Source organism: Trichoderma reesei (assembly GCF_000167675.1).
Source record: "Trichoderma reesei QM6a unplaced genomic scaffold TRIREscaffold_18, whole genome shotgun sequence".
Lineage (NCBI taxonomy): Eukaryota > Fungi > Ascomycota > Sordariomycetes > Hypocreales > Hypocreaceae > Trichoderma > Trichoderma reesei.
Genome location: NW_006711165.1, coordinates 434,844 through 458,659, shown reverse-complemented (window position 1 = coordinate 458,659; position 23,816 = coordinate 434,844). Strand labels below are relative to the sequence as shown.

The 23,816-nt window shown below is 53.4% G+C and overlaps 4 protein-coding genes across 4 annotated transcripts; 2 read left to right on the top strand and 2 right to left on the bottom strand.

The window, feature by feature from the left end:
* Nucleotides 1-3,189: 3,189 nt before the first annotated feature.
* TRIREDRAFT_72004 (G-protein coupled receptor protein) lies at nucleotides 3,190-4,654 on the bottom strand (the record flags this gene model as incomplete). Its single annotated transcript, XM_006967585.2, has 3 exons — nucleotides 3,190-3,991; nucleotides 4,057-4,323; nucleotides 4,395-4,654. The coding sequence occupies 3 exons, from the start codon at nucleotides 4,652-4,654 to the stop codon at nucleotides 3,190-3,192; spliced, it is 1,329 nt and encodes a 442-aa protein (XP_006967647.1).
* A 9,347-nt stretch (nucleotides 4,655-14,001) lies between these two features.
* On the bottom strand, nucleotides 14,002-16,584 carry TRIREDRAFT_110032 (uncharacterized protein; the record flags this gene model as incomplete). The annotated part of the gene is made up of 1 exon (XM_006967584.1): nucleotides 14,002-16,584. The coding sequence occupies one exon, from the start codon at nucleotides 16,582-16,584 to the stop codon at nucleotides 14,002-14,004; it is 2,583 nt and encodes an 860-aa protein (XP_006967646.1).
* A 2,015-nt stretch (nucleotides 16,585-18,599) lies between these two features.
* Nucleotides 18,600-20,784, top strand: TRIREDRAFT_123134 (uncharacterized protein; the record flags this gene model as incomplete). The annotated part of the gene is made up of 6 exons (XM_006967657.1): nucleotides 18,600-18,919; nucleotides 18,990-19,118; nucleotides 19,234-19,401; nucleotides 19,957-20,067; nucleotides 20,369-20,396; nucleotides 20,457-20,784. Exons 1-6 carry the CDS (start codon nucleotides 18,814-18,816, stop codon nucleotides 20,782-20,784), a joined length of 870 nt encoding a protein of 289 aa, XP_006967719.1. The 5' UTR covers nucleotides 18,600-18,813.
* Nucleotides 20,785-22,678: 1,894 nt separating this feature from the next.
* On the top strand, nucleotides 22,679-23,628 carry TRIREDRAFT_66175 (uncharacterized protein; the record flags this gene model as incomplete). The annotated part of the gene is made up of 2 exons (XM_006967656.1): nucleotides 22,679-22,794; nucleotides 22,872-23,628. 2 exons carry the CDS (start codon nucleotides 22,679-22,681, stop codon nucleotides 23,626-23,628), a joined length of 873 nt encoding a protein of 290 aa, XP_006967718.1.
* Nucleotides 23,629-23,816: the final 188 nt, after the last annotated feature.

Below are 23,816 nucleotides of genomic sequence, written 5' to 3'. Positions count from 1 at the left end.
GGGGTTTCTTCACGATGGAGTTGTGTAGCATCGCCTGAACGGCAGCTTACCATTCCTTCAGGGAACTTGCATGGAAACGAGTCCATTACACGAACCAACAGCTGGGGAAAAAAGAGAGGGGGAAAAAAAAAAAACCACGCCACTTGTTGGACTGCAGGCATTTGTTTACTCACTCTCCCATGTTTTCTTCGAACCGAATGCAGGCATGATACATGTATGTATGTATGTATGTATGTATGTATGTATGTATGTCTGTCTGTAGCCACCATGTGCGTGTATATGATAGAACCTCCCCTTTTTGAGGAAACCCGGTCTTTCTGTATGACTCCTGCTGCGACTGAAGGACAAGGGGTTTCTCTTCCTCTCTTAACGAGCAGAAAGCTCCGCTTTTGGATGATGTTGTCCATGTCTGTATATAACATCATTGTTGCAGAATCTGCTGTGTAGAAGCAAAATGCCTTTTGTCCATCGTCGACTTGGCGAGCAGACAGACAGACAGACCATGTATTATCCCACGCGTTCCCCCCCTCGGAGAATTAAACAAAAAGGAAAGAAGACGGACATACATACAGCAATACCCTGCCTTGGACATGCAAAACGCATCAAATCTAGTAAATTGGCACGACTATCAATATCTCTCCCCCCTCCCCCAAACTTGTCAGACCCGTTCGTGTCAAAGAAGACAAACCCACCACTCCAAGCGATTATCTCCCCCCTTGCCCTTCCCCCCCCTTCCGACTTTTCCGAGTGTTTTGGACCACGCAAGTCTTTGATGTTTCAGAATCTCTGGATGAACAAGGATATCATGTCATATCTCTGTTGACATGAAGGCTCTGACGCCCAATCGCCCTTTTTCAATACTACTCGTTTACATACAGGCACGGTTCGCTTTGTAGGTAGTATCCAACACTAGCCTTTTTCCTTTCTCTGCAAGTTTCTATTACTACTGTAATAGTTTCGACATTAATATCCCATGAAAGAATCGTGTGCAAGCTTCACCCGGCGATTGTGCCTAAACTCTCGATTAAGACAGCAGCGCCGTTGTTTCGCCTTTTGGTAAGTCTAATCCAGTTCAAGGCGGTTTGGCCGAAACACTGTTTAAGGGCTCTCGCACATTGACCAACACACATGCAACTTTTTGCATCAATTCTGTATTGTTTTCCATGATTGTTTGTGCCGCTTGGCCTGCCTAATTCGTCAATTGGACGTTGGTGACATCTCCAAACCTCCTCGACGCCCGGTTCTGCAGGACTAGTGGTTTTCCCAGGCAGTGCTACCATTAACGTCGTAACGGTCAGTTGGTTCAGGTTCATTCTGCATCTGGCCCAACAGCAAGTTACATACATACATGTATGCATCATGAATCCTTATGCTTACTCTGGAACCTACCTAGTTTGCCTCGTTTTCTGCAGCCTCCCGTTTTCGGCAACATCTTGTTGGGCACACGCATCTTATAAAAGAGAAAAACCACCAATCCAATACTACAGTTCTGTAGGTAAGCATTTCTCAACTTACCTGGAAATATGAAAAAGGTAAGAGGTCAATATTCTGTCGTTACAAAGGGAGAGGCTCTGGTCTCTTCATGCGAAGTGAGCAGTCCACCGCCTTACTCGCAATCAATTCCCCAGAAACGCCATCCAAACCCGTTCACCCCTTATCAGCATAAGCACAAAAACGCCCTCCTCAGCCCTATATACTAACCTACCTACCTGCCTCAAGAGGTACCGTACCATCAACTACTACTAGGCTATTGAGCTCGCCGGAGCCTTGAATAATCCTCCAAGTCGTTAACAACTCGTATGAACTCATCCCTTCCACTCTCATACACATACATACTAGTCTCAATACATACCTTACTTGCGAATCAATAGCCTATTCAATCCAGCCCCCTATCTGAGCCCCCCAGGTCTCCCTCAACCATTCATCCTAAACGGAACTTCATCCTGGGCTTCATACAATCACGCAAGAATACCTTTAATCAACACGGTATTCAAGAAGTAAAAAAAAAAATAAAAAAAGGTGTGCGGCCGAGTGTAGAGACTCGCGCTTCCTTTTTATTTTCCCAACTCGCTTGATAGGTGTTGGCCCACCCCCCTCGTTGCGTTGGACCTCTGAATTCCCGTCCCGTTCCCGCCATTCCCGTCTCTCCCGCATGGTAAAATCACCCTCGAAGCGAGTTGCCCAGGCATGCAATCCTCCTAACAAACCCAAGTAGAAAAGAAAGCCACAAAAAGCAAAGAAAAAACAAAAACGATCCCATCGAGAGAAGGAAATCGCAGCATCACCTTCGTCATTGTATATGAATGAGACAACATCACCAATCCGCCCCTATCCCCTCAGTACCTATGCAATGCAATGAAATGCATGGCCATAACCGGATTGGAAAAAAAGAAAAGTAATGAATGAAAAGAAGGCTGCTGAGCTGACGCAACAACCAACAACTCCAAGTATTACCTACCCAAACCATCCATCCCTCTCATGCTCGCATCACCGTCCGTATACGCAGACGCAAGCGAAGGATTTCGCCAGGAAAATAATAATGCTAGTCTGCCCTCCACCCCAGACGGACAAATCCCACCTGCCTGGTTGCGGAGATGGTGGGAGGGCCCTGGTTCCTGAACGTGGCCGCTCGGACGACCCCTGAAGACGCCATGGCTTGGGGGAAAGAGGGGGGGGATGATGGCCCCGGATCTAGATTGATGAGGCCAAGACAGAACCTCACCAACCAGTGCCGCTAACAGTTCTCCAGACTCGTAGGTCAAGACGCTTAGCTGGGACGCGGATCAAAGCGCTAAACATTCAAGCAATTGGGTTCAAAGTCACGGTGGGACGGTCCTATTGAGTCGAGGCGAAGGAACGTAGAGAACAGTCGAATGAGAAAAAGTGGCGAGTGCAGCGCACTTCAGCGTCGATTGAAATGTGTGGTAGTCATAGTAAAAAAGTCATGGGTATCTTTCCTGCCTCCTTGTGTTTCCTAGTGGCGAGAGGCGCCGCCGTCCCTGAGTACCCAAGAACTCATCATCCTTGCCGTCGTGAAAAAGTTTGAGAGAAAGAGAAAGAAGAACAAACGAGAAGATGCATCATTGAAAGAATCGAACGAGTCAAGCCCCTCCAGAGCAGCACGCTCGGAGTGACGATTAAATAATATACCCGAATAGAAGCAATACAACCCATTCCTCCTTGTCGTCATCATGTGCTTGATCGTCCATACGCCGAGTTGGTCTCCACCGATGAGTGAGCGTCTGCGGAGGGCGTTCGGGTGTTGAGCTCCGTCATACTCTCCGAGTCGATTCCCTTTGATCTGTTTCCCGGCCTGAAATTGGCAATGCCGCGGCTGTGGCGTTTGTTCTCCTCCTGCGGGTCCGCTCCTCCCACCAGCTCCATCACTTCCGGCCGTTTGCCAGTCTTGATATCTTCCCAAAAGCTCTTGCATGCTTCCCATGATGTTACGGCGTAGATGGCGGCGTTCCAGAATCCTTGGAGCGGAAGCACAAAGGCACTCATGGTCTCAAGCGGTGCGTTGATCTCCTGGGCCTTGACGACGGAATAGACTCGGTTGGCGCTCGAGGGGATCCAAGTAACGAGCAGCGCCGTGAAGAACAAGAGCGAGCACTTTGCGTAAGCCCATGCTGCGTTGTTGATTTCGTAGTTGCGTCGTCGGTTAGGGTCCTTCTTCCTTCCCATTCTCGACTTCTTGGCGGCCTCCGTGACAACAGGTCGAACGGGCTCGATCTTGTCGCCGGCGGGAGGAGCACTGGCCGAGATATGCACCGAGTAGTTGGCATCCGGATCGGCATGTGGGCGGAAGTCTGCAGGATTCGGGGGCACAGCATCCGATGTCGTCACGGTCACCTCGGTGGTCCTGAGGGTGGTGATGACGTCGATGGAGGAAAGGCCTTCGGAGGAGTGAAAGTCGTTGAGCTGCTTGTGCTTCTCATAGATTGTTCGTCCGGCTCGGATGTAGATGAAAAAGGTGGCAAAGATGACAACCCTGGACTCGCATTAATATATTGATCCCCACCCTAGTCCCCGTTGCTTCAGATGGAGACGACTCACCAGACGGGGCCGTAAAACGTGGCGATACGGAAAACATCCCATTCGGTCGTGATCCAACACCAAAGTGTGGCATCGCCGTAGGCTCGATAGCCGTCTTTGTTCTTGAGGAAAATGTAGACGAAAGCGGGGATGAAGGGGATGCCGTAGCAGCACAGCAGATATGGTATCTCCATTCGCCGCAACTTTCTCGCGTCATACTTGTGGTAAAATGTCAGATAGACGTTGAACGCCATGGCCAGTGTCCAGAATGCATCTGCAGGCATGAACCTGTATACAGTTATTAATGGCGTCCTCACCAGAATCTGAGTGTTGTGTGTGGAAGTAAGAGAGCGCCCTACATCTGGATGAGGAACCCTTGCAATTGGCAGGCGGGAGAGTGTGGCTGGCTGATGAAGCTCCTGGACATGAGCGTGCCCACATTCGTCATCATGTTGCCGAACGAAGCATAAAACACCAGTCTGTTGATGGGCTTGTGGAACGAGCTGGAGGCGCAAAAGGTGACAATGATGAAGACACATCCTATCAGTGAGACCACCGAGCAGCCTCGCTCGATGTTGCTGATGGTCTCCAGCTCGCCTGGTGTGAGGCCCTGACCCATCTTGGGCAGTCGTTGTTGTCCGGCGATTCGAGTATTCAGATATGTATCATCGAAGTTGGGAGGGGAATTGAAGCCTCGAGTCGAGGGGGAGAAGACGTGCCGGCAGCTCCGATCCTCGTCGTCGAGCTAGGAGAACTTGTTGATTCCCAGTGGAAAAGAATACGGCCCGTCCCTAGCAAGTCCCTCCAGAGGGGAAACCTGATAGTATTATATGTGCTGTAACGATGGGGGGGAAAAACTGAATCAGGGCTTGTGCTGATGGAGCGCACCAGTACGTCCAGAAGAGAGGGCAGGGGTCGATGAAGAGGGTGCGCAAGAGAGCGGCAGCACTACCAGTAGTGCCGAATTCCCAATTTGCGATTCATAACAGGGCAGGACAGAAAGGGAAGGGTCAACATCCATATGGAGCAGCATGGCAGCGAACTTCCGTCCTAATGCTAGCAGGCCAGCCCTCTTAATGTAGTAGCTGATCGACGCAGTAAACCTGCTTGGTCGCCGCAACCACACGGACCGTCTTCCGGAGCCAGAAGCACGGGGCGACTGCTCGAAAATGGCTTGCGAGTTAGTACTCCGTAGCAATGTCGAAAAATAGCCAGGTGCCCATGTCTCAGGTTGCCTGTCACCAGGGTTGCTTGAGTGTTTGAACGGTTGGGGCGTCGAGTATGAACGGGGCACATGTAGGTAGACGCAAGCCGTCTCTACTTCTTTGTCCTGGTGTGATACGACGCTGCGCCCACGTCCAAAGAAGCTCTGGGTGGCCATGGCAAGCCCACGACGGTTGGAAGCCTAACGGCATCGTGGCTAGACTAGGGACCGGGGGAACGACGAGACGACGGAACCGTATCAACAGCAGCCGTATGGGGGAGCATCGCTGAAGGGCCGGAGATTGAATCCAGTATCATGCATAGTGTGGGTGGATTGGGTCGGTGGACGTCCGGTGGAGATGCATTATAGCCATGCAGAAGCGAGGTACTTGCAGGGCCGTCGACTGGATTGATACCAACTCAAGCGGTATCGTTTAGCCCGTGAACCATGTCCCGTTGGTCGGCGAACTTGCGAAATATACCTGCAAACGTGGCAAAGCGTTTGACCTTGGACCGACATGGAACATTACTAGACGTTCGTTGTGTGCGTGAGCCCTTGCTGAAGACTTGTCTTGTTAGGGGCAGTCTGTCCTTGGCATCGAAGAAATGACAATGCAGCCCCGCCACCAAGGCGTTTCGAGGACGTCCTCATGTGTCTGACATCTGGGGAATTCAATGATAGCAGCAGTAGGATGGTAATACCGAAGTATGACGGAGGAGACCATCTTGCTCCTCGTGGCCACAGAATGACCTTGTATGCAGCACGGGACTGGAGCGCCTGAATAATGCATTGAAGAAGCCCGTAAGCAACGATCGCCAAAGGAAAACGCCAGAGTACCGTTTTCTCGGGCTTTCGTCTCATCCAGGGAGCGAACTAACAAGTTGGTCCAAGCGGAAGAGCATTTCGTTTGTTGACTGGCTGCGTCCTCGTACGGAGTGCAAACTGCAACTCTGGACAGGAGCCGTGCTGGGCCAAGGTGTCTTCGAACGGCAAACCCCCCCATACTGTACTACCCAACGGCCGGGGTTTGGGCTAGCGTGGCTGCTGCAGAGTCATGAACCCTGAATGCAAGGGATAAAGCATCCGGGATTCGACTCCACAGGCTTGAGGTACGAGCAGTTTCGTGTAGGGCTAGCTGGTGCCTAGTTGACGAAGGCATCCCGCAAGTGACGATATCAGAGTCCCCCGTTTGGTGTTTGATCTGCGAAGCGATGCGGAGGTGCAAGTGAACGGTCCCTCGAATGCAGCTAGACAGCGACACAGAAGTTCTGGACTAAGGTGGTTTCAAGATAACGCCGTGGGAGCCGCAAGCCAACCCCGACATAGCAAGGCGATTAGACGGACGCTTTGGTCATCATGCGCAAAGAATCGATCCGTCCTAATGAGGCCAAATGACCACTTGGACATGGGCTCCACGATACCAAGCCGCGGGGTAAGAGGCGGCCAAGACTATTGGAATCGCCACCAGATGCTCATCTCGCGGTGATCGAATCTTGCCAAGAGACACAGCTCTTGGAGAAGCTCGACAGCATCATCGAGATGCAATCTGTGTTATTTGCTCCGGAGTCCTGATGATTTGACAGCGGGCCAGGTCCTTGTACCTGCAGGAAGTATGTACTCGTAGTACAGCACTATATCATCCCATGTGCGGCAGCAATTGTTGACCGTTTGCTGTGTCTATCTGCACCTGCATGTCAGCACTACTAGCCGCAGACCCGTCCAATGATGGAGCGCCAGAGACGGCTCCTTTTGCCTCTTGCTTGCTCCTTGTCCCGTGAATTTTTTTCTTTTCTCATCTTCAAACTTCCAAGACAAACATGCGGTTGGGCTCTCGCGGTGAACGCAGCTAGCCGCCCGCAGCGGGTCGGAGGAAAAAGGACTTGGACTTGGACTTGGACTGGCGTGGGTGAATTCAGCCTAAGAAACTGAAAACTCCGGTGACATCTGCCGCTGGCTGAGCTAGAAGCTGTCAGTGCGAACTAGCGGGAGGAGCAAGATTGCGTGTCTTGGCTGGGGGGGGGGATCTGGCGCGAGGCAATGGCGTGGAGAGGAGAGCGAGGAGGAGATTGAGATGAGGAGGGATGCTGTTCGTAATACCTACTGTACGAGTAGATGGAGTGGACAGATTGGGCTGCGGTGTCGATGACCAATTCTGTTTGGTGCTGTTCCTGGCTCTCGGACCGTCTGTGTCCCCGTGCTTTCCCCCAGTTCACGGTGCTTGCTCCCCTTTCTTCTTCACCGGGCGCCTCTCCAGCACTCAGTACCTGCTGTGCGATAGCCCCCAGGCCCAGTGCCTCGGCCGCGCACTAACACGCCCCCTGTAGCCGCACGTCGTCATGATCCATGCTCGCCATGTTTGCGGCCTGCAATCCATCATCAAACGCTGCATCTTCGCCAGCATCGTCCGGAGAAGCCAGTGCCGGCCGGGCGACAATCAGTGCCGCAACAGCGCGAGCCCGCCATCGACCAAATTGCCGACGATCCAAATGCTCCAGGCCCAGCAAATCAGGCGAGCGCAATACCGCCAGCCGCGCCCGTTGCAGAGATTCGCTGCCCCCGATCAGCGCCTCACCAGCCAGACGAGGCAGCGTCGTTCATGCTAGCCGGAGCGACATCCTTGCAGCCACGGCCGTCCAGGATCGATGCATCTCCCAAAGATCCGACCTTTCAAACCGTCTGAACCGTAATCATCCATGGATTATCAAGCCGTCGATGAAGCGACGAACGGGCTGCCCCACACGCGCATTTCCCATTTGATGCCAGCTTTGCCAGGGAATCTTCCAAAAGGGCGACAAAGGGGGGGGCCTGCTCTTGATAGACCATGCCGATGCGTCCATACCGCCAGTTGACGGCTTCAAACGGACTGCTGCAGGTACTCGAGGACAAGCTGAGGTACGGGGGTTCGCCACGGGGTTCGCCACTGATGCTCTCTGCCTTTCCAAATTTGCATTGACTTGTTACAGTATGGTAGCACAGCGGCGAGTCATGGTTCCCCCTCTGCGAAAGCACGAGAGTCATGCCCGGTGGGACTCTGCAGCGCCGCGAGTGCTGTTTGGTATCACCGGCCGGCGGCCGCACGGAGCGGCATGGACGAAAATTTTAACGGACTCGTCTCCTTGCCCATTTCCGTCTTACGCGGCGGGAACACCGTATCGACATGTGGCCTCGCGAGGCTGGGGCACGGATGCCAGAGCATGGCCTGGCCAGGCTGCAGACAGACAGACAAGGTTTCGATATCATGCTGCCACGACGGATGCTAGGCGAGCGCAAGGCGCCATCAGACGACGACTCGGCACTTGTTCCTTTGGCGGCAATCGAAGTCCACGTCGATGGCTGCTGGAATTGCTGTCGATCATGTCGCGGCTCTTCAAAACACTCCCATGTCAGCCTTGCCTTGCCTGGCATCTTGCATCTCGCAACCGACCCTTAAAAAGGAGAGCCAAGCATCTGTTTCAAGACGGTCTTTTCTCGGAGACACTTTGACACTCCAAGGTCATCCCAGGTCGACTCCTGTTGTTATGGAGCAGCCCGTATGCATCTGTGGATACAAACTTCTCGACTCCCTGGGGCAACTCTAGCCTTGAAATGCTTCGAAGCTATCGTATCGTTAGACAACCATAGCTCCAGGTTTCAGGCTCGGCCGCGTTTGATTCGACGACATGGTCGGTGTGCAAAAGCACGTTGTGCCTCGCTGATCGTTTCTCAAGTGCCGTCTTTGACAATCGTCGTTTTGCAGGGCTGGTGCGCATTGAGCCCTTCGATCTCTTGAGAACCTGATTCTGATTGTTGATTGCGGGAATCGCGGATACTCTTGCTTCTTCAAGAAAGGTCAGTCCCGGTAAGGCGAAACCCGTGCACACGGTCATCTCCTGCTGGCCATGCCTGGTCTCTGGAGTTTCAAGACCTTGTTGAATTCAAAGAGGGGGTTCTCGACGAGTCGCTGATTACATTGCACCGCAATGCTGCATGCTCAGCGAAATGACCCGAGTCTAGAAGTCACAGCGACGCGGTAATAACAATCAGTCCGAATGCCTCTCGATGCCACTGGCGATACGCCAGAGCTCATGGACGCCGAGCAGCAGAGTCTCACTTGCTGTGTTCCAACATCTTGGCGGCTAGGCACGGCGATCAAGCTTCCGACACCAGAATGCTAACACGACTCAGGCACGCCCGAAGAGGTCAAATCTAGAGAGCTTGTGAGGAGTTCGTTCACGATCCAACGGGCGCGCGGCATCCATGGCTGCTGCTAAATTGAGAAAGCCAATAGTTGGCCCCTCAGTAAACCTTCCGCTCGTCCGCCTGCCAATCTGCTTGGACGACGCTGTGGACGATGGCTTTGGGCGACGAAGAAAATTGCAGCAGTTTGCGAAAGAAAATCTCTGCAAATGACAGCTTGCAGGTGCAAGTTCTTGATGGTTAAGCTTTGCAGTCTGTGCTCTCTCGTGTTATTTGCATCCCTGCCTCAGGGGTAGAGATATTGCATTGACTACTACCCCAGAACTCGCTCGCCATGGTTGCAATTGACTCACAGGTGAGCCTAGAATGACTAACCAAGATGAGTGAGTGCTTCCAAGAGAAGCGAGGCATAGATGAGCTTGAAGTTCACAGGGTGAAGAGCAAAGGAGGGGTGTGTGTGTGGACGCGAGAAGTGAACTCAACGTGCCTCTATCTTTCTGTTTGCTGGTGGCCCAACTTCGATATATGTATCAATTGTCTTGAACCAAGATCATAGACACTATGGTGCAGGATTGAAGGTTCTTTGCTCTTCATGAATTGCTACTTCCCTGCTCTTTAGCATGAGATGTTATATTTGCTTGGTACTGAGCGCTTTGACAAGACTCAAGTCTGTGAGAGAGACTTCTTGGCCATCTTCGTCTTTTGGCTTCTTCCTAGAAGTGTCTGACCAGTGAAGTCTCACCCTATATGAACAAAGTGTCCAGAATCGATCGGTAGCCTTGGACTTGTAGTGACTTTAATCTCTTCTCACATGAGATGGGAACGCATGCACGCTCGCTCAACTTGAGGATTCATTTGTCCCATGAGTGCACTAAGGTACAATTTGGACAGTCAACCAAGAGTAAACGAGTTCCTTCTTCATTAGACCACACATATCTAGCAGGCTATTTCAGGGAATATGTTCATGCGTAGACGTAGAAATTAGGTGACATCTCATGTCGAGCTCGAGGCCGGCGGAGATGATATAGCCAACATTCACTTGCCCGGTTGATGAACCATGGTATAGATATGTATCAACGCCTGCATGTTTTGGATGGACGAGTGGGAAGACCATTGAGATTGTTGAGAATTGAAGGCCTAGAATCGTGAGTGCGTGGATATGTATGTATTTACAATGAGTCCTGAATGGGGTGTTTCGAACGATTTGGCATGAGTTTAACTCTATCATGGAGTGAAGGGGGGATGGCATTCATCAGCAAGGCTATCAAGATGATGGCCTATTATTGACTTTTTTCCTCATGTATGAAAATAGCATGTTCACTGAAAAAGAACAAGCAGAGGGCCAGTTGTATCCAATAGGGTAACTCGTTGGCTTCTTTAACAGCTCACGCTGCATCATCCCGTGTTCTTCTAACAAATTTACTTTTGTTGTTCAAATGACCAGGACCCCTCATTCTTTGATGCGTCAGAATAATCATGTTCAAGTTGCAAACTATGTAGCAGAGTAGCTGGATGCCGCTCAGAAACACCCATCTGAGTGTTGAAAATAGCGTATGATCATATTACTCCCTCACTCGCTCACAACAAACACGCGTCTTACGCACGTCTAATGCTCATACCTTATACATAACACTGAGCATGAACAGACAACACATTTCTGTGCTTTGAAAATTTTATATATCTTGAGTTCAGCCAAGTATACACATAAATATATACATGTAGGCAGATATTCACCTCTTCAATACAAATAGCCTACCCCATATCTACCTTACACCAAATGTCCACACCCGCAAACTCATTCTATTCCACAAGGCAACTATAGAAATCATGCTCACGAGTCTGTCTATATCCCTTTATCCCTGCTGATGGAACTTTAAGGAAAGATTCTGGCATGGCGTCCAGTCATTTCAACTCCCCGGTCTGCATCATCACTCTCTAGCATCGGAGCCATGTCCTCAGGAGGCACTTTGAACAGGCTCTTAGCGAAAACAGGTTCCAAAAAAGCCTGTCGATGTTTCTTTACCTTCATTTGCTGCACTGTACTTAGGAATCCGCCACCATCTTCACCTTACATCACCATCTAGTCTCCGTATCTGATCTAGATACTTGTACTTGCTGATATTGAGAATGTCAAACAGACTAGAGCAACATAGGTATGTCTTGTCTTTGAGCAAACAACAAGCCCATGTATCTGTCACTTCGGAAATGACTCTCTAAATCGACAGTAACGTAGAGCTCATGCAAAGCACAAACCAAAGCCCATCATCCAACCCGAATCCCATACAAAGGTCACCACTCAAATAATCGTAAATCAATGACTCCCACAACATAGATATTGCTAGCTCACTCAAGAATCCAACCGCATTCCACTTCCTCTACCTACATACTCACAACATATCCCGTTCACGGTACACAGCATCATCAGTATTCTTCTACCCCAACAAACAGATTCTCTTGAAGCGCCCACAGAGCAACTACCTCTTCTTCACCATTCCCCCCAATCCTCGTCATCCATCAAAGCTTATCCTGTCATCAATAGCAATCCACCACCTGTTTAGCCCGCAAATAGCTCCCATCAGCTCACCCATCATCCAATCCTTCTCACCGCGGAATAAGCGCATCGCAAGAGCCTTACATAGCCTTACATGTAGCCATACGTACGCCAATCCTGCGCCAACAAGCCGTCTCACTCACCACTCTAACAGCTGGCATCGCCTCGCCCCAAGCAAGCAAGGCTCGCTGAGCGCTGCGCTGGATTCGTGGTAGTCATACGTGTAAACTCACTTATCTATGCAACGTCGGATCCCAATTCTGACCACCTTTAACCACTGGCTGCATGTACCGGCAAAGTCGTACAGCCCTCTCCATATGCACGTCAGCCCATCTCTGCACCTCCTCCGCCTTATAAAGACAGGACACCAGAGTTCCAAGTACCGCTACGCACACAATAAAGCCAGCATAAAGAGAACCTGTCGCCATTCAGCCCCCCTCTCAGAATTGTGTGACGTGAAAAGGTGAACGCAGCCGCCTGCTTACTTGCTTGTGTGACAAACAAGCCTCTCTATATTACGAGCAACGGCATCGATATGACAGATCGCATCTCGGTCATAAATTCTCGCATTTGCTTCTTCAATAGCCGCATCAGCTAAATGGCCGTCGGGATTCAGTCAGTAGAGCTCTAGTAAGCCGTGACACAAAGAGGCATACGGGCGCGCAACTCGGGGCGCCATCCTGGCCTTCGAGTCTGCTCAAGTAACGTCGAGAACAACAAGCACATGTATGTGCTCGAAGCCTAAAAGCAAGCGGATTTGCCTCATGAAATGCTCTCCCGCCGACCAGCGTCTTGAAAGGGAAGTAGTACCTGTTGCCGTAACAGTAGGATGTGGTAATAGAACAGCTTCCCTTCTCAGCACTCACTCATGCACGGCCCAAAAGACGCCATGCTAGGGTCGCAGAGACGCATCACATGCATTGCGACTATGCGGCTTGCGGACAAGATTGCATGTGCCCTAAGCTCGATGCGAGCCGTTACGCACCAACAGCCCGAGGACCGAGAGAGCAGCTGCATATCCCGTGAATAATCGTGATGCGACCTTCTGCGGCCACACGGCTTAGCTTCAACACCATGATGGCCCTGGAGTACCTGTACATTGCGCCAGATTTTGCTCCACAGCTGCGCGTCAAAGAAAGAAGCCTGTCCCATGGCGTCGAGGAGTGGAGAAGCAGAGGCTCCATATTATCGAGGACGAGGATCGGTCCGCTTCGGCTTCACGGAAGCAGCTTCTTGATGGACATGAATAGTGGGCAAGTAGGGAGAGTGAGAGATCAGAGGAGCATCACTGGGTCCGTAATCCTGCAAAAGCAAATAGCCACCTGGTTGCCCGGTCGCCCGGATTCTATTTTCAAGCCGTAGGAAAAGAGATAGGGGTCAAGCACATGTGAAGAAGAAGAAGATGAACAAGTTGAGGTACTGGGAAGCGCATATCAAACAGCGAGCTCATCAGACACCTCGCTGTCGACGTATCAAAACAAGAACGACAGAATAAGAGAGGAACAGAGCAAGAAATGGATTTTTGCCCCAGACATAGAGCCACACTTTGTCAGAATTCAGAACACGCCTCGAATGTTGAGGGGAGAAAAGAGGCAGAAGGGGAAAGGCAGAGAACAGTCCAGATTGCCAAATATCAGGGAATGGGGAGGCAAAAGGAAAACTGGAGAAAAGGGGGGAGAAAGAAAACGGGGGAAAGGGGGTATCGCTATATTGCCTCCTTCTAGAGCTCCAAGCCAAACAAGTGCTGGAACGTGCAAAAGGCCGACCCAAGGTGTTTTTCTTTCCATCTATCCAACGCAGAAATGAAAGAAAAGGGGGGAAATCGCTTCGGCGTGTCTTGAATTCTTACCCAAACACCAAATCGCAAAGAAAAAAAAAAAAGAAGGCCACTCCCAAACAAAATCTGCAAACCACCTTAGCCGCCGCTGTCAAATAAGGAAATTTGAAAGACAGTACCGCCACAAGGCCGAATAGAACAAGTTGGAAGATGAGGAAAAAATTAAAAGGGACAGATGGTCGGAAGCTCCCAGCAGCTTCAGCCATACTCGGTCATGGCATCGCTATTATCAACGAGCTCAAGTCGTTGGTAGACGTGTCTTGGACCGCCATCGGACGCAGCTCGCGACAGCTGGGGCGATCCTTGGCGAGAGGAATAGTCCGAGTTGTCGCTGGTGATGGGCTTGAAGTAGCCATCCGTCAGCGACATGGTGCTGTCGCGCCACCAGTAATGCATCACGTCGCATTGCCAGCGCCACATGTCTCGAATCTTCAAGGAGCGGCTGGCCTGGAAAGTAGATCGCAGCAGCACGGCGTTGAGGGGGGACAGTCGCAGCTGGTGAAGGAGCCATCGGTTCACGTAATCGGCCTTCTTCCCGCCATCACACTCCCGCATGAGGTTGTCAATTGCATACTCCTTGGAGGCCAGTCTCTTCCTCACACCCTTCTCTGGATGGTGATTCGGGAGTCGAATGGCTGCTTTGAGCGCGCCCAGAGGAGTGAGCGGCTCATCCGCCAGCACATGATCTGGCTGGGATAGCAGTTCGTTGAACTCGGCATGGCCTAATGTCTTGCGACTGCTCAGAATCGTAGGCTCTTCGTCCAGATCCAGATCCTCGTATTTGACCTGCGGATCTAGCGCATATTCCATCTTGATGGACATGTGCTTCTTCATGACCCCCCTTTCTTCGCACATCTTCCGGAGCTGACTGACCCGAGCTTCTAGGCTGACTACCACGCCGTGCATCCGCATCTCCTCGGACGGAAACTCGTCAAAGAACTCCTTCATGTCCAGCTCGTCCGAGGCTTTCTGATTGGTCGTCTTCTTCAACTGCAATTCTTCCTCATACTGTTCTCGAGTAGAGAGGAGGTCTGCATATTCGTCGCGGGCGTTTCCAAGGTAGCCCACCGCTGAGGTCAAGTCGACATAGAGCGGATGCGGATCCTCGACTGGGCCGAACGGGGAAATACCCCTGAGCTCATACGGTATCTCTGCCTGGTCAATGTTGAATTTGGCCGCACCAGAGTCGCTGCAAATGTCTGGCTGGCGCTCCTCCTTGGTTTGCTCAGCAGCCAACATGCTAAAAAAGCGAGTCTCGAGGATGCTTAGATCGCGTTCTTCTTCGTCCAGCATGGCCTCTAGAGTCTCATAGCTTGACTCTAGAACTTGATAGTCATCTCTCAAGTGCTGCATCGCTTCCAGGCGCGACTGCAAAAGCTCCGTAGGGGCGTTGAATGGCTCTCCTTGACTGATCAGCACAGGCCTGACGACACTCATGAAGGCATTGTCAGCGGCGTCTTTCTCGCGCCTCTTTTCGCGTAGCTCTTTTCTCCTCGACCGCATCTCGACCCTCGTGCCGCTCAATTTAGCCCGCTTTTCTTTCAACTGCTGCCATAGCGTCTCTATTTCGCCGTGCGAAGAATCGTTGGATTGCACGGAACCGTCCAGGTGGGACTCGGTGTCGGTGGGATGCAGAACTGCAGAAATGTCACCCAATCTCGATCGAGATCTTGTTGGACTTCTCGACTTTTCGTATTGCGATACCCATGCTGTGATTTGATTGGCTGCGGATGATCTGCTTTGCGGCGCTGACGGCCCAAAGGCCCGACCAGCAGGCAGCTGTGGCGGAAACTGGCGAGCGTTACGGTAGGCGATGGGGTCCTCATTGGACGAGGACGAAGAGCTCCATGTCTCGTCATCCTCGGGTCTAGTTAGTGAAAAGGTCAGTGCTTCCTCCTCAGAGCCATTGCTCCGCCGCCGACCTGACCGTCCCGAGTCCCGTCTGCCCCGGGAGGGCCACGGCCGTGCGTAATTGCTAGTTGAATAGCCGGAAGCAGACTGGACCAAATGTTGCGTGCCGAGCGACGATCGTGAAACTGGAGAGGATGGAGAAAGGTGTACCTGATCGGCTAGGCTTAGATCCGTTTCGCTTGTTGTTGGAAGACTAGCAAAGTAAGATGGGGATGTTAGAGGAGGCGATGTGAGTGGTGGTGGAGGCGGAGGCGGCGGATGAGGAGGGACACCACGACGTCGAGGTCCGTGGCCATTATCGAGCCTATCCAGTCCGGGAAGTAATGAAAAGGACGGGGATGCCTGAGCCATGCCTGTAATGGGAGGAGACGACGACGGGAGTTGAGGTGGGTTGTGCCGAGATAAACCTGCCGGGCTCGGGTGATGGTCTCGGGCAGCGCCGTTCAGGCTCCTCGGCACAAGTCGACTCGCTCCCCTTGCTCCGCCACGGCCTCTTCCGCGGCCCCATTCCGCGCCTCGCCGAGAAGGCAGAGGAAGGGCAGGGGGGAGGAGAGGAAGAGGTGAGAAGGAGAAGACATCGGCGGCTCTGCTGGGGAGAGGTGTCCGACTGCCAGCCGAGGCAAAGGGGGTCAGCGGTGGGCTGGACACGGCGGGATCAGGCGTGGTGACCCTGCTTGATATCGTCGACGTGTCGCTATGGAACCGCCAGCGATCGCTCTCCCTAAAGTCCTCGTCCTCGTGCGATGAAGGTGCGGCGGCAACAAACGTGACAGGCGTCACGTCCGCAGGGTCGTCCACGTTGCCGCTGATGGGATCGCCCACAGATGGGATGCGTGGGCTGACCCCTTGCTGGCCTTCGGCGGCGTCCATGGGGGCGGCTCAAGGAAGCTGGCAGTGGCTCAACGCTCAGCATTGCCGGTCGCTGATCATCGTTCCGAGTCAATATCATCCAAGGTCGCGGAGGCGTGGCGGTTTGACAGCGGGAAGCGGCGCAGATGCGAGAGTGCCGGATCGATGCCAGACGAGGCTCTGCAGATCTAGAGGCGAGAGGCAGCGGGTCTGGCGCGGCTCCGGTCCGTGCCTCCAGCGAGAATCTGCGTGCGAATGGCGACGGAGCAGGTGCAGTATTAGCTGGAGACGGCGAACGGGATAGGCCAGGCCAGCTTGTTGCCTCGCGGCCACACAGGAGTGAGTGAGGCGGACTGACGAGAGAGTGCCTGATGCCGGGTGTTCCTGTCGTGAAGCGAGACAAACGTAGGCCGCCTGCGTTCATGTTCCGTCTGTGTCCGAGTACAAGTACAGTAACAGCCTACCTAGGTAGATACCTAGGTACCTACCGAACAGCTGCCTTAGCTGCCCGGAGCGCCAGCCAGCCACATGGCCCTGGCGTCTGGTGGCAGCGGTTGACTCAAGCCCCTGTGGCCGCTGGGAGCCAGCACTGGAGCACTGAGGTGTCGACGCCTCCTCCCCGGACCGCCAGAAGCGCTGCAGCGTATCAGCGCACCGCCCACGGCGTCGCACCTGTCCCGCTAGCCCTACAGCGCTGTGGCGCTGTGCGGCCACTAACGACGGTGCTCGCAGCGCTATAGGCGGGCTAGCCACAGCTCCACCGCTCGGGACGGTTGACGCCAGCCAGGTGCTGGGGTAAGAGCGGTTGGGCGGGGCCTTCCGTCCCTAGCGGCGTCAAGCGGCCTGCACCAGCCCCAGGTGGGAATTGTCACTCTACCTCGACATCATCACATCACCCTCGACCCGCATGCGTGAAAATACGACCAGTCCCTTCTCACAGCACGCCGTGCAGCTGGCGACAATGCCCAGATACGAGCGCAGCAAAACCACCTGGTCGTCGCTCGGCGCTGGGGCTCCTGCGGCCGAGCCACCTGACGGGGCCTTGAGCCGAAGGGCTGCAGGACGCTGTGCAGGACGCTGTGCATGGCGGAGATGTGTCGATGGTGGCAAGGGCTGCTTGCGATTGACTCGACTTCAATGCTGTCCTGCATGGCTGACTCGTCACAACGTATGTACTCGCAAACAGCGCAGCTATCGATGTGCTTGGCTTGCACGGCCAGTACGAGTGCGACTATAAACCAAGGCAAGACAGGTTCACGTTGTTGAAGGCAGCGCGCTGACTGAGGCGCTGGCTTGGCCGAGCCGGAGACGCTGGAGGACGAGACAGGAAGAGAGAGTGAGAGAGAGATAAAGAGAGGGACTCAGCTCTATCAAGCTCCTCGCAGACGCACAGCGCAATGGGCACAAGGCCGCACACCACCTCCGAATCGGGGCCGCCTCGACGGGTCTCAGCGATCGTCCCATAGCGCAATGCGACCACTAGAACAACGTCAGGATGCGGGTTGCGCGCAGAAGAGCAGCCCATTAGCCGAAGGGACCCTGGTCTGCGCGCACTCGACGGCCGGCATGCAGCATTGGATTGATTGCACAGTCTCGTTCGTCGCGCTCCTACAGGAGGCATACCAACAGCTGCAGCGACTCCCACGCCACGCCACGCCACGGCCATGGCCATGGCCTTGATCTGCCCGGCGGCGGCAGCTCGAGGCCATGTAGCTGTAGCTAAACAAGCGCCCAGCGATGCATGCCAGATGTCTCCATAATGCTAATCCGCTGCTTTGCTAGCAGCAATCCACTCGCTCGACCGTGAGGCACCACCCAATACAAGTACATGTGCACTCAAGCCAAGCAGGCCCGGGGAGCATTCGGGCCAGGAAGCAAGCGGACGACCCATGGAGGCTCGCGCCAATCTGGGGCCATAGGGACAGGCCCAAACGTTCCCCTCCCGCCCGTCGCTGTTTATCATCTCGCGCTGGAGCTGCCGGGGAGCTGATTTTCCTCTGCCTGCTGCTGCCGTCGCCGCTGCTGCTACTTCTCATACTCGCAATCGTCCTCAAGAGGCCTTGCAGTCTTCATTGCGTCCGGCCTACAGCCCCGTCCCCCTACTCTGCCCCGGCGTGGCCTCCGACAAGAGGTGCCTTTGCGCTGCTGCTCAAGACCATCGGGCGTCCCCCGGTCCTTTGCGCCGTCCAGCACCAGTCGCCGGATGATCTTGTAGCTTGTCCCGCGCTGCTCTGGGCGCAAAATGCCACAATGTACCACGGCTCCAAGTCAAAATCGCATCAATGGGGCAGCTGGTCCGACTGGGTTCTGGACGAGCAGCACCGCCGCTACTATCGCTTTCGCCAGGATTCCGAAGGTGTGAAGATCCCTCCCCCGCGCTTGACAATTTCTCATCACCGCCAACACCTGAGCGTGCCGCTTGCTAGGGAACTACGACTATGACTGGGACCAGCGCGACTCGGTCGCTGCTGCGCATGCCCAGACGCCGCGAGACACCACGATCAACGACATAACGGAGGGCCTCAAGGGCCTCACTACCGACTACGATGGCTCAAGTGCGTTTTACCCGCTGACCGGCCTGTTGCGCGAGGGACGGCTTCCCTAGATGGCGGCGGCCGCGATCGGCAAGCTCATGGCATGATTGGCAGCTGACGCTGGAGGGCTTCGTAGTATCCGAGGAGCATACGCCGAGCTCAAGATCCGGCCGGCCCAAGAGCAAGCACAAGCACCGAACAGGCTCTCGCGACGAGGACTCGGCTCAACAGGCCTACAGAACCTCGACCGCGGATTCTTTGCATGCGGCCCAGGCGGGGCAGTACGAGTACAGGGCGAGTCAATGTAAGCTGCAGCTGCGCCGAAACACCGTCTCAGTCGTTGACAACGAGTCTCATGAACAGACGTCCACGGATCATCCGAAGCGCAGTTTTACCCGCGGTCGACTTCAGGTACTTGGCCAATGGCTCGTGTCCCAAAGGTGGTGAGCATCGTGAGAATGACTGACGAGATTTTGTTGGCGGGGTAGAATCCCAGTCGGCTCCTTCGTATGGCAAAAATGCTCGGTCAGCTGGTGAGTTACCTTGACAATTGCTCAATCAACAATTCTGTTGCTACCCTGTGCTTTCACTACCTTATCTTGAGCAAGGATGCTTTGTCCAATGCTAAAACCCGGAGCCAGACCGACCAATACGCGGGTACGACGAGCGAAGTCACTACGACGAGCGAAAACACAGTCCTGACCAAGACCCCGAAGACGACGAGTTGGCAGACACCATCGCGGCAAGCCAGCAGTACAATTACAATGCATACGCGAATCCTGGGGAGTCGTCAGCTTCGGCTTACGGTTCGGCACTCATCCGTCAAGCCTCGTGCAGCCTGAGACTAACACAATGGCAGCTCAATATGACGAGGACGAAGACGAAGGCCCCCCAACGCCAAAGGCGCAGTCGGGCGCAGGGAGCTACCACATCACGGCTCTCGAGGAGCCATTGGAAGAGCTGGATCCTCGTAGGTCCTCATAGCCATTCTTGCGACGAGCCAGTGGAGCTGATGCTTTGGGACAGGTTACAAAGTTGAGCCGTCCAGCAAGTTTCAGCCCGGCGAGGTGTGTACAAGTCCAGTCTAATAAGCTCGACGTCTTCTGGACAATGAGTCTGCTGACACCGATTCGGAAAGATATTCAAAGTTCATTGGTCAGAGCCGCAAGGGGCCAGTTCTGAAAGCGCCCCCAGCGTGTCAGGCAAGCATGAGATCCAGAACCGATTCGGAACCAAGTTTTTTGTTGGCTTTCGACGCTTTATTGTGATAGCAAATGATCAGGGTCATTGCACTTGCGTGTAAGTGCATCGGGGGCCAAAGTCCATTCTGGTGGTGGAGGTTTTTCTGACCGACAACAGACCGATCCTAACATACGGCGGCAAGGGCTGCAAGAAGAAAGGTGTCAAGGCTGACAAACACGGCATCATCTATGAGCGCGGCAGCAAGCCGCGACTGCTTGACAAGGAGCCAAAGCTAGGATTCCCTCCCGTGAGAGTTGAGATGAAGGAGGAGGGTGAGAAGCTGTCCAAAGAGTCCCGCGTCAACTACTCCAAGCTGGTGACGGTTGAACACAACGTCAAGGTGTTTTTCATTGGGTCAATTGTGTACAATGACTGGGACCTCGTGAGCGATGCCGTCAACCACTGCTGGAACAAGAAGAACCATCAGAAGCAGCGGCATCGATAGGAGCGCGGGGGAGGATTGACACATGGCCCGCACAGACACGTTTTATATCATTTTTCACAAGCGGCTGCGCATACGAGCGCGTCGCATTCGATGGGCTGCCTTGCTACCGCAGCGCACCCATCCACAAAATACGTTCCTTGGGAATGAATCCCACGATGCCATGGTTCCTGCAAAAATTGTGTTTTGGCATCTTTTGAGCTGAAAGATGCACGACATCCGAGTTACCTTTAGGGTACAGTGTGTGCGATCACAGTTGGCGAGCACTACTTCTCAGCTTCTCAGAGACTTTGTACTGTTCGAGCCATGGAGGGTTGGGTGGAAGGGTAGAGTTTCAGCCGCGTTACGAGGGCCAGATGGCGTACATTGCATTGGTCCATGTGGTGGAAACAGTACACAATATTGCTCGGCTAAAGCTCATGAGGATGCATGATTTCTCCTTTTGACCTCATCTATGTCGACTATGTTTATGACATGCTGGTGTACCTCCCATCTTCCTACCTAGTATGCGTTCTTGTATAGTCTTAGTGCGTATTCTATAGGCTTGCTGTTGATCCTATGGTGTGAAGGAGGAGGCATTTTATGAAATGGATTATGATATCTTAGCATTGCTACAAACAACCATCTTCGTCCCAATGAGGCACCGCGTAGAGGGATGTGATGCTAAGGTGCCTCCCTCTAGACAGGGAATATAATGAGATGAAATGATGCTACCACACGATGCCAGGCGATCTGTGCTAGACCAGAGCAAAAGAGGATCGGCAGCTCAGCTCAGGCACCGCAGTACAGATCGTGGGTAGCAAGCTTTTTATGACAGAAAGGGGTCAAGCAGCAGGATGGAGAGTCTTGAAGGCTGCTGTATTTCCTTTATATACAAACGTGGAACTGTGATGCAGGAGACCATGACAACTGTGCTATGATATTGTGAGAGAGCATGGCAGAGCTCAAGGTAGGTACGTAGGGTAGTCACTGCCTAGGTCCTAGGTATTTCACAAATCGACATTCCAGATACCAAACTGTGTCAAGGGTATTTCCTCGTTCAAGTCAAGCGGGACAAGGGCATATCAATATGTCCGTACTAGGTAGGTACTAGCAACCATATCAATATCCACAACTTCAGCTTGATCATTTCCATGGCTCAGACAATGTTAAACCTTTGCAATCTCGATTCTTAGGCTGACTCGTCCTACATACCTAAATACCTAGGTATCTAAGCACAAAAAAGTTCTGACAGATCTCCGAGTAGCGTCCATCAATCCCGTCCATCCCTCTCTCAAATCCAACCATCATCACCTTATAAGCAATACCTATTCCCCCATCATCCAAAGAAAAAACATCACCAAATCCTTCACAACCCCAGAATTCTACGGGCGGACAACCCTCCAGCCCCCGGCAGACCCTCCCGTTGACAAATCCAGAGGGTACACAGAGATGGCGCCCCCAAAGAAAAACTCCGTGCCTCGGCATCTCTCCCCCGCAAAAGTTCTCCATCGGGCACCAAGTGCAAGTACCTCCGCCGCCAAACTTCCTAGTAAATGTACTTTAGACCCCCCCCTTGTTTGGGGAATGGTGCGTTCGAGGTGGTCCGCCCACTTTTTGGGTCCCATCGTATACACCGAGGATCTTGGGGGATTAGACGCGCATTGAAAAAGGGCCTTGATTCCTCATTGTTCCAACGTACCTCTAATACCTTGTTTCATATGAAGGATTGACTTGTATCGATCACCTATAATCTTCTGCGTCGTTTCTTTCTATTGCTGTTTCCTTCTCTTGCATCGCATCCAGCGTAATTTGACCGGCTGTGACTACACCTACCTTACCTCCTCTTGACTGAAAAACGCACACAATCTTCATCTTGCATAGGTGGAAGAAAAGTCGGCCTCAACCCATCGCCAACATGTCCGCCCAGATCGAAGCCACCCTCCACGACTTCCCCTCCCTCTTCTCCCTCAAGGGCAAAATCGCCGTCGTAACAGGCGGCTCCCGCGGCCTCGGCCTCCACGCAGCCTCAGCGTACATACATTCCCCCCCTAAATCAGCTCCAGTTCTCAAAAGTCAATCAGCTAACAATAACCCTCCCCTCCCCAAAGATTCATGCAAGCCGGCTGCTCCAAGGTCTTCATCTCGTCCCGCAAAGCAGCCGCCTGCGAAGAAGCATGCAAGGTCCTCAACGCGCTGCCCAACCTGTCGCCCGGCGCCACGGCCATCCCCGTGCCCGCCGACTCGGCCACCATGGACGGCGTCAGGAGCCTCCTGGCGCAGGTCAAGCAGCACACCGACGCCGTGGACATACTCTTTGCCAACGCGGGCGCGACCTGGGGCGAGGCCTTTGACACGCACCCGGACCAGGCCTTTGCGAAAGTCATGGACCTCAACGTAAAGGCCGTCTTCAACACCATCCGCGAGTTCGCGCCGCTGCTGCAGAAGAGGGCGTCGCTCGAGGACCCCAGCCGCGTGCTCATCACGTCGAGCGTGGCCGGCCTCGGCGTCGGCACCCTGGGCAAGCAGGGCACCTACGGCTACTCGGCCAGCAAGGCCGCCGTGCTGCACCTGGGCCGGAACCTGGCGCTGGAGCTGGGCCCCCGCGGCATCACGGTCAACTCCATCTGCCCGGGCTTCTTCCCGAGCAAGATGGCAAACGGGCTGCTGGCCATGTCGGGCGGCGCGGACAAGATTGCAAAGGCGAACCCGATGCGGAGGCTGGGCAGGCCCGAGGACATTGCGGGCGCCGTGGTCTATCTGACGAGTCGCGCTGGCTCGCATGTCAATGGGGAGGCGATTGCGATTGATGGCGGCGCGCTGTGGTCGCGTGGGGAGATGTTGGTTGAGGAGCAGTCGAAGCTGTAGTTTGTCGGTATGAAATAGTTTGTGGGAGGTGATGGGTTTGGAGTTTTGCAGAGGTCTGTATGATAGACGTCATGATACCGCTTGAATAAACCGCCATTTTTTTTTTCAAGTTACCCCTTTTTGCTTCCATAATAACGGAGCGGACATCGGCATGATTTTTCACACAGCACACTGACAGACTGATTTTT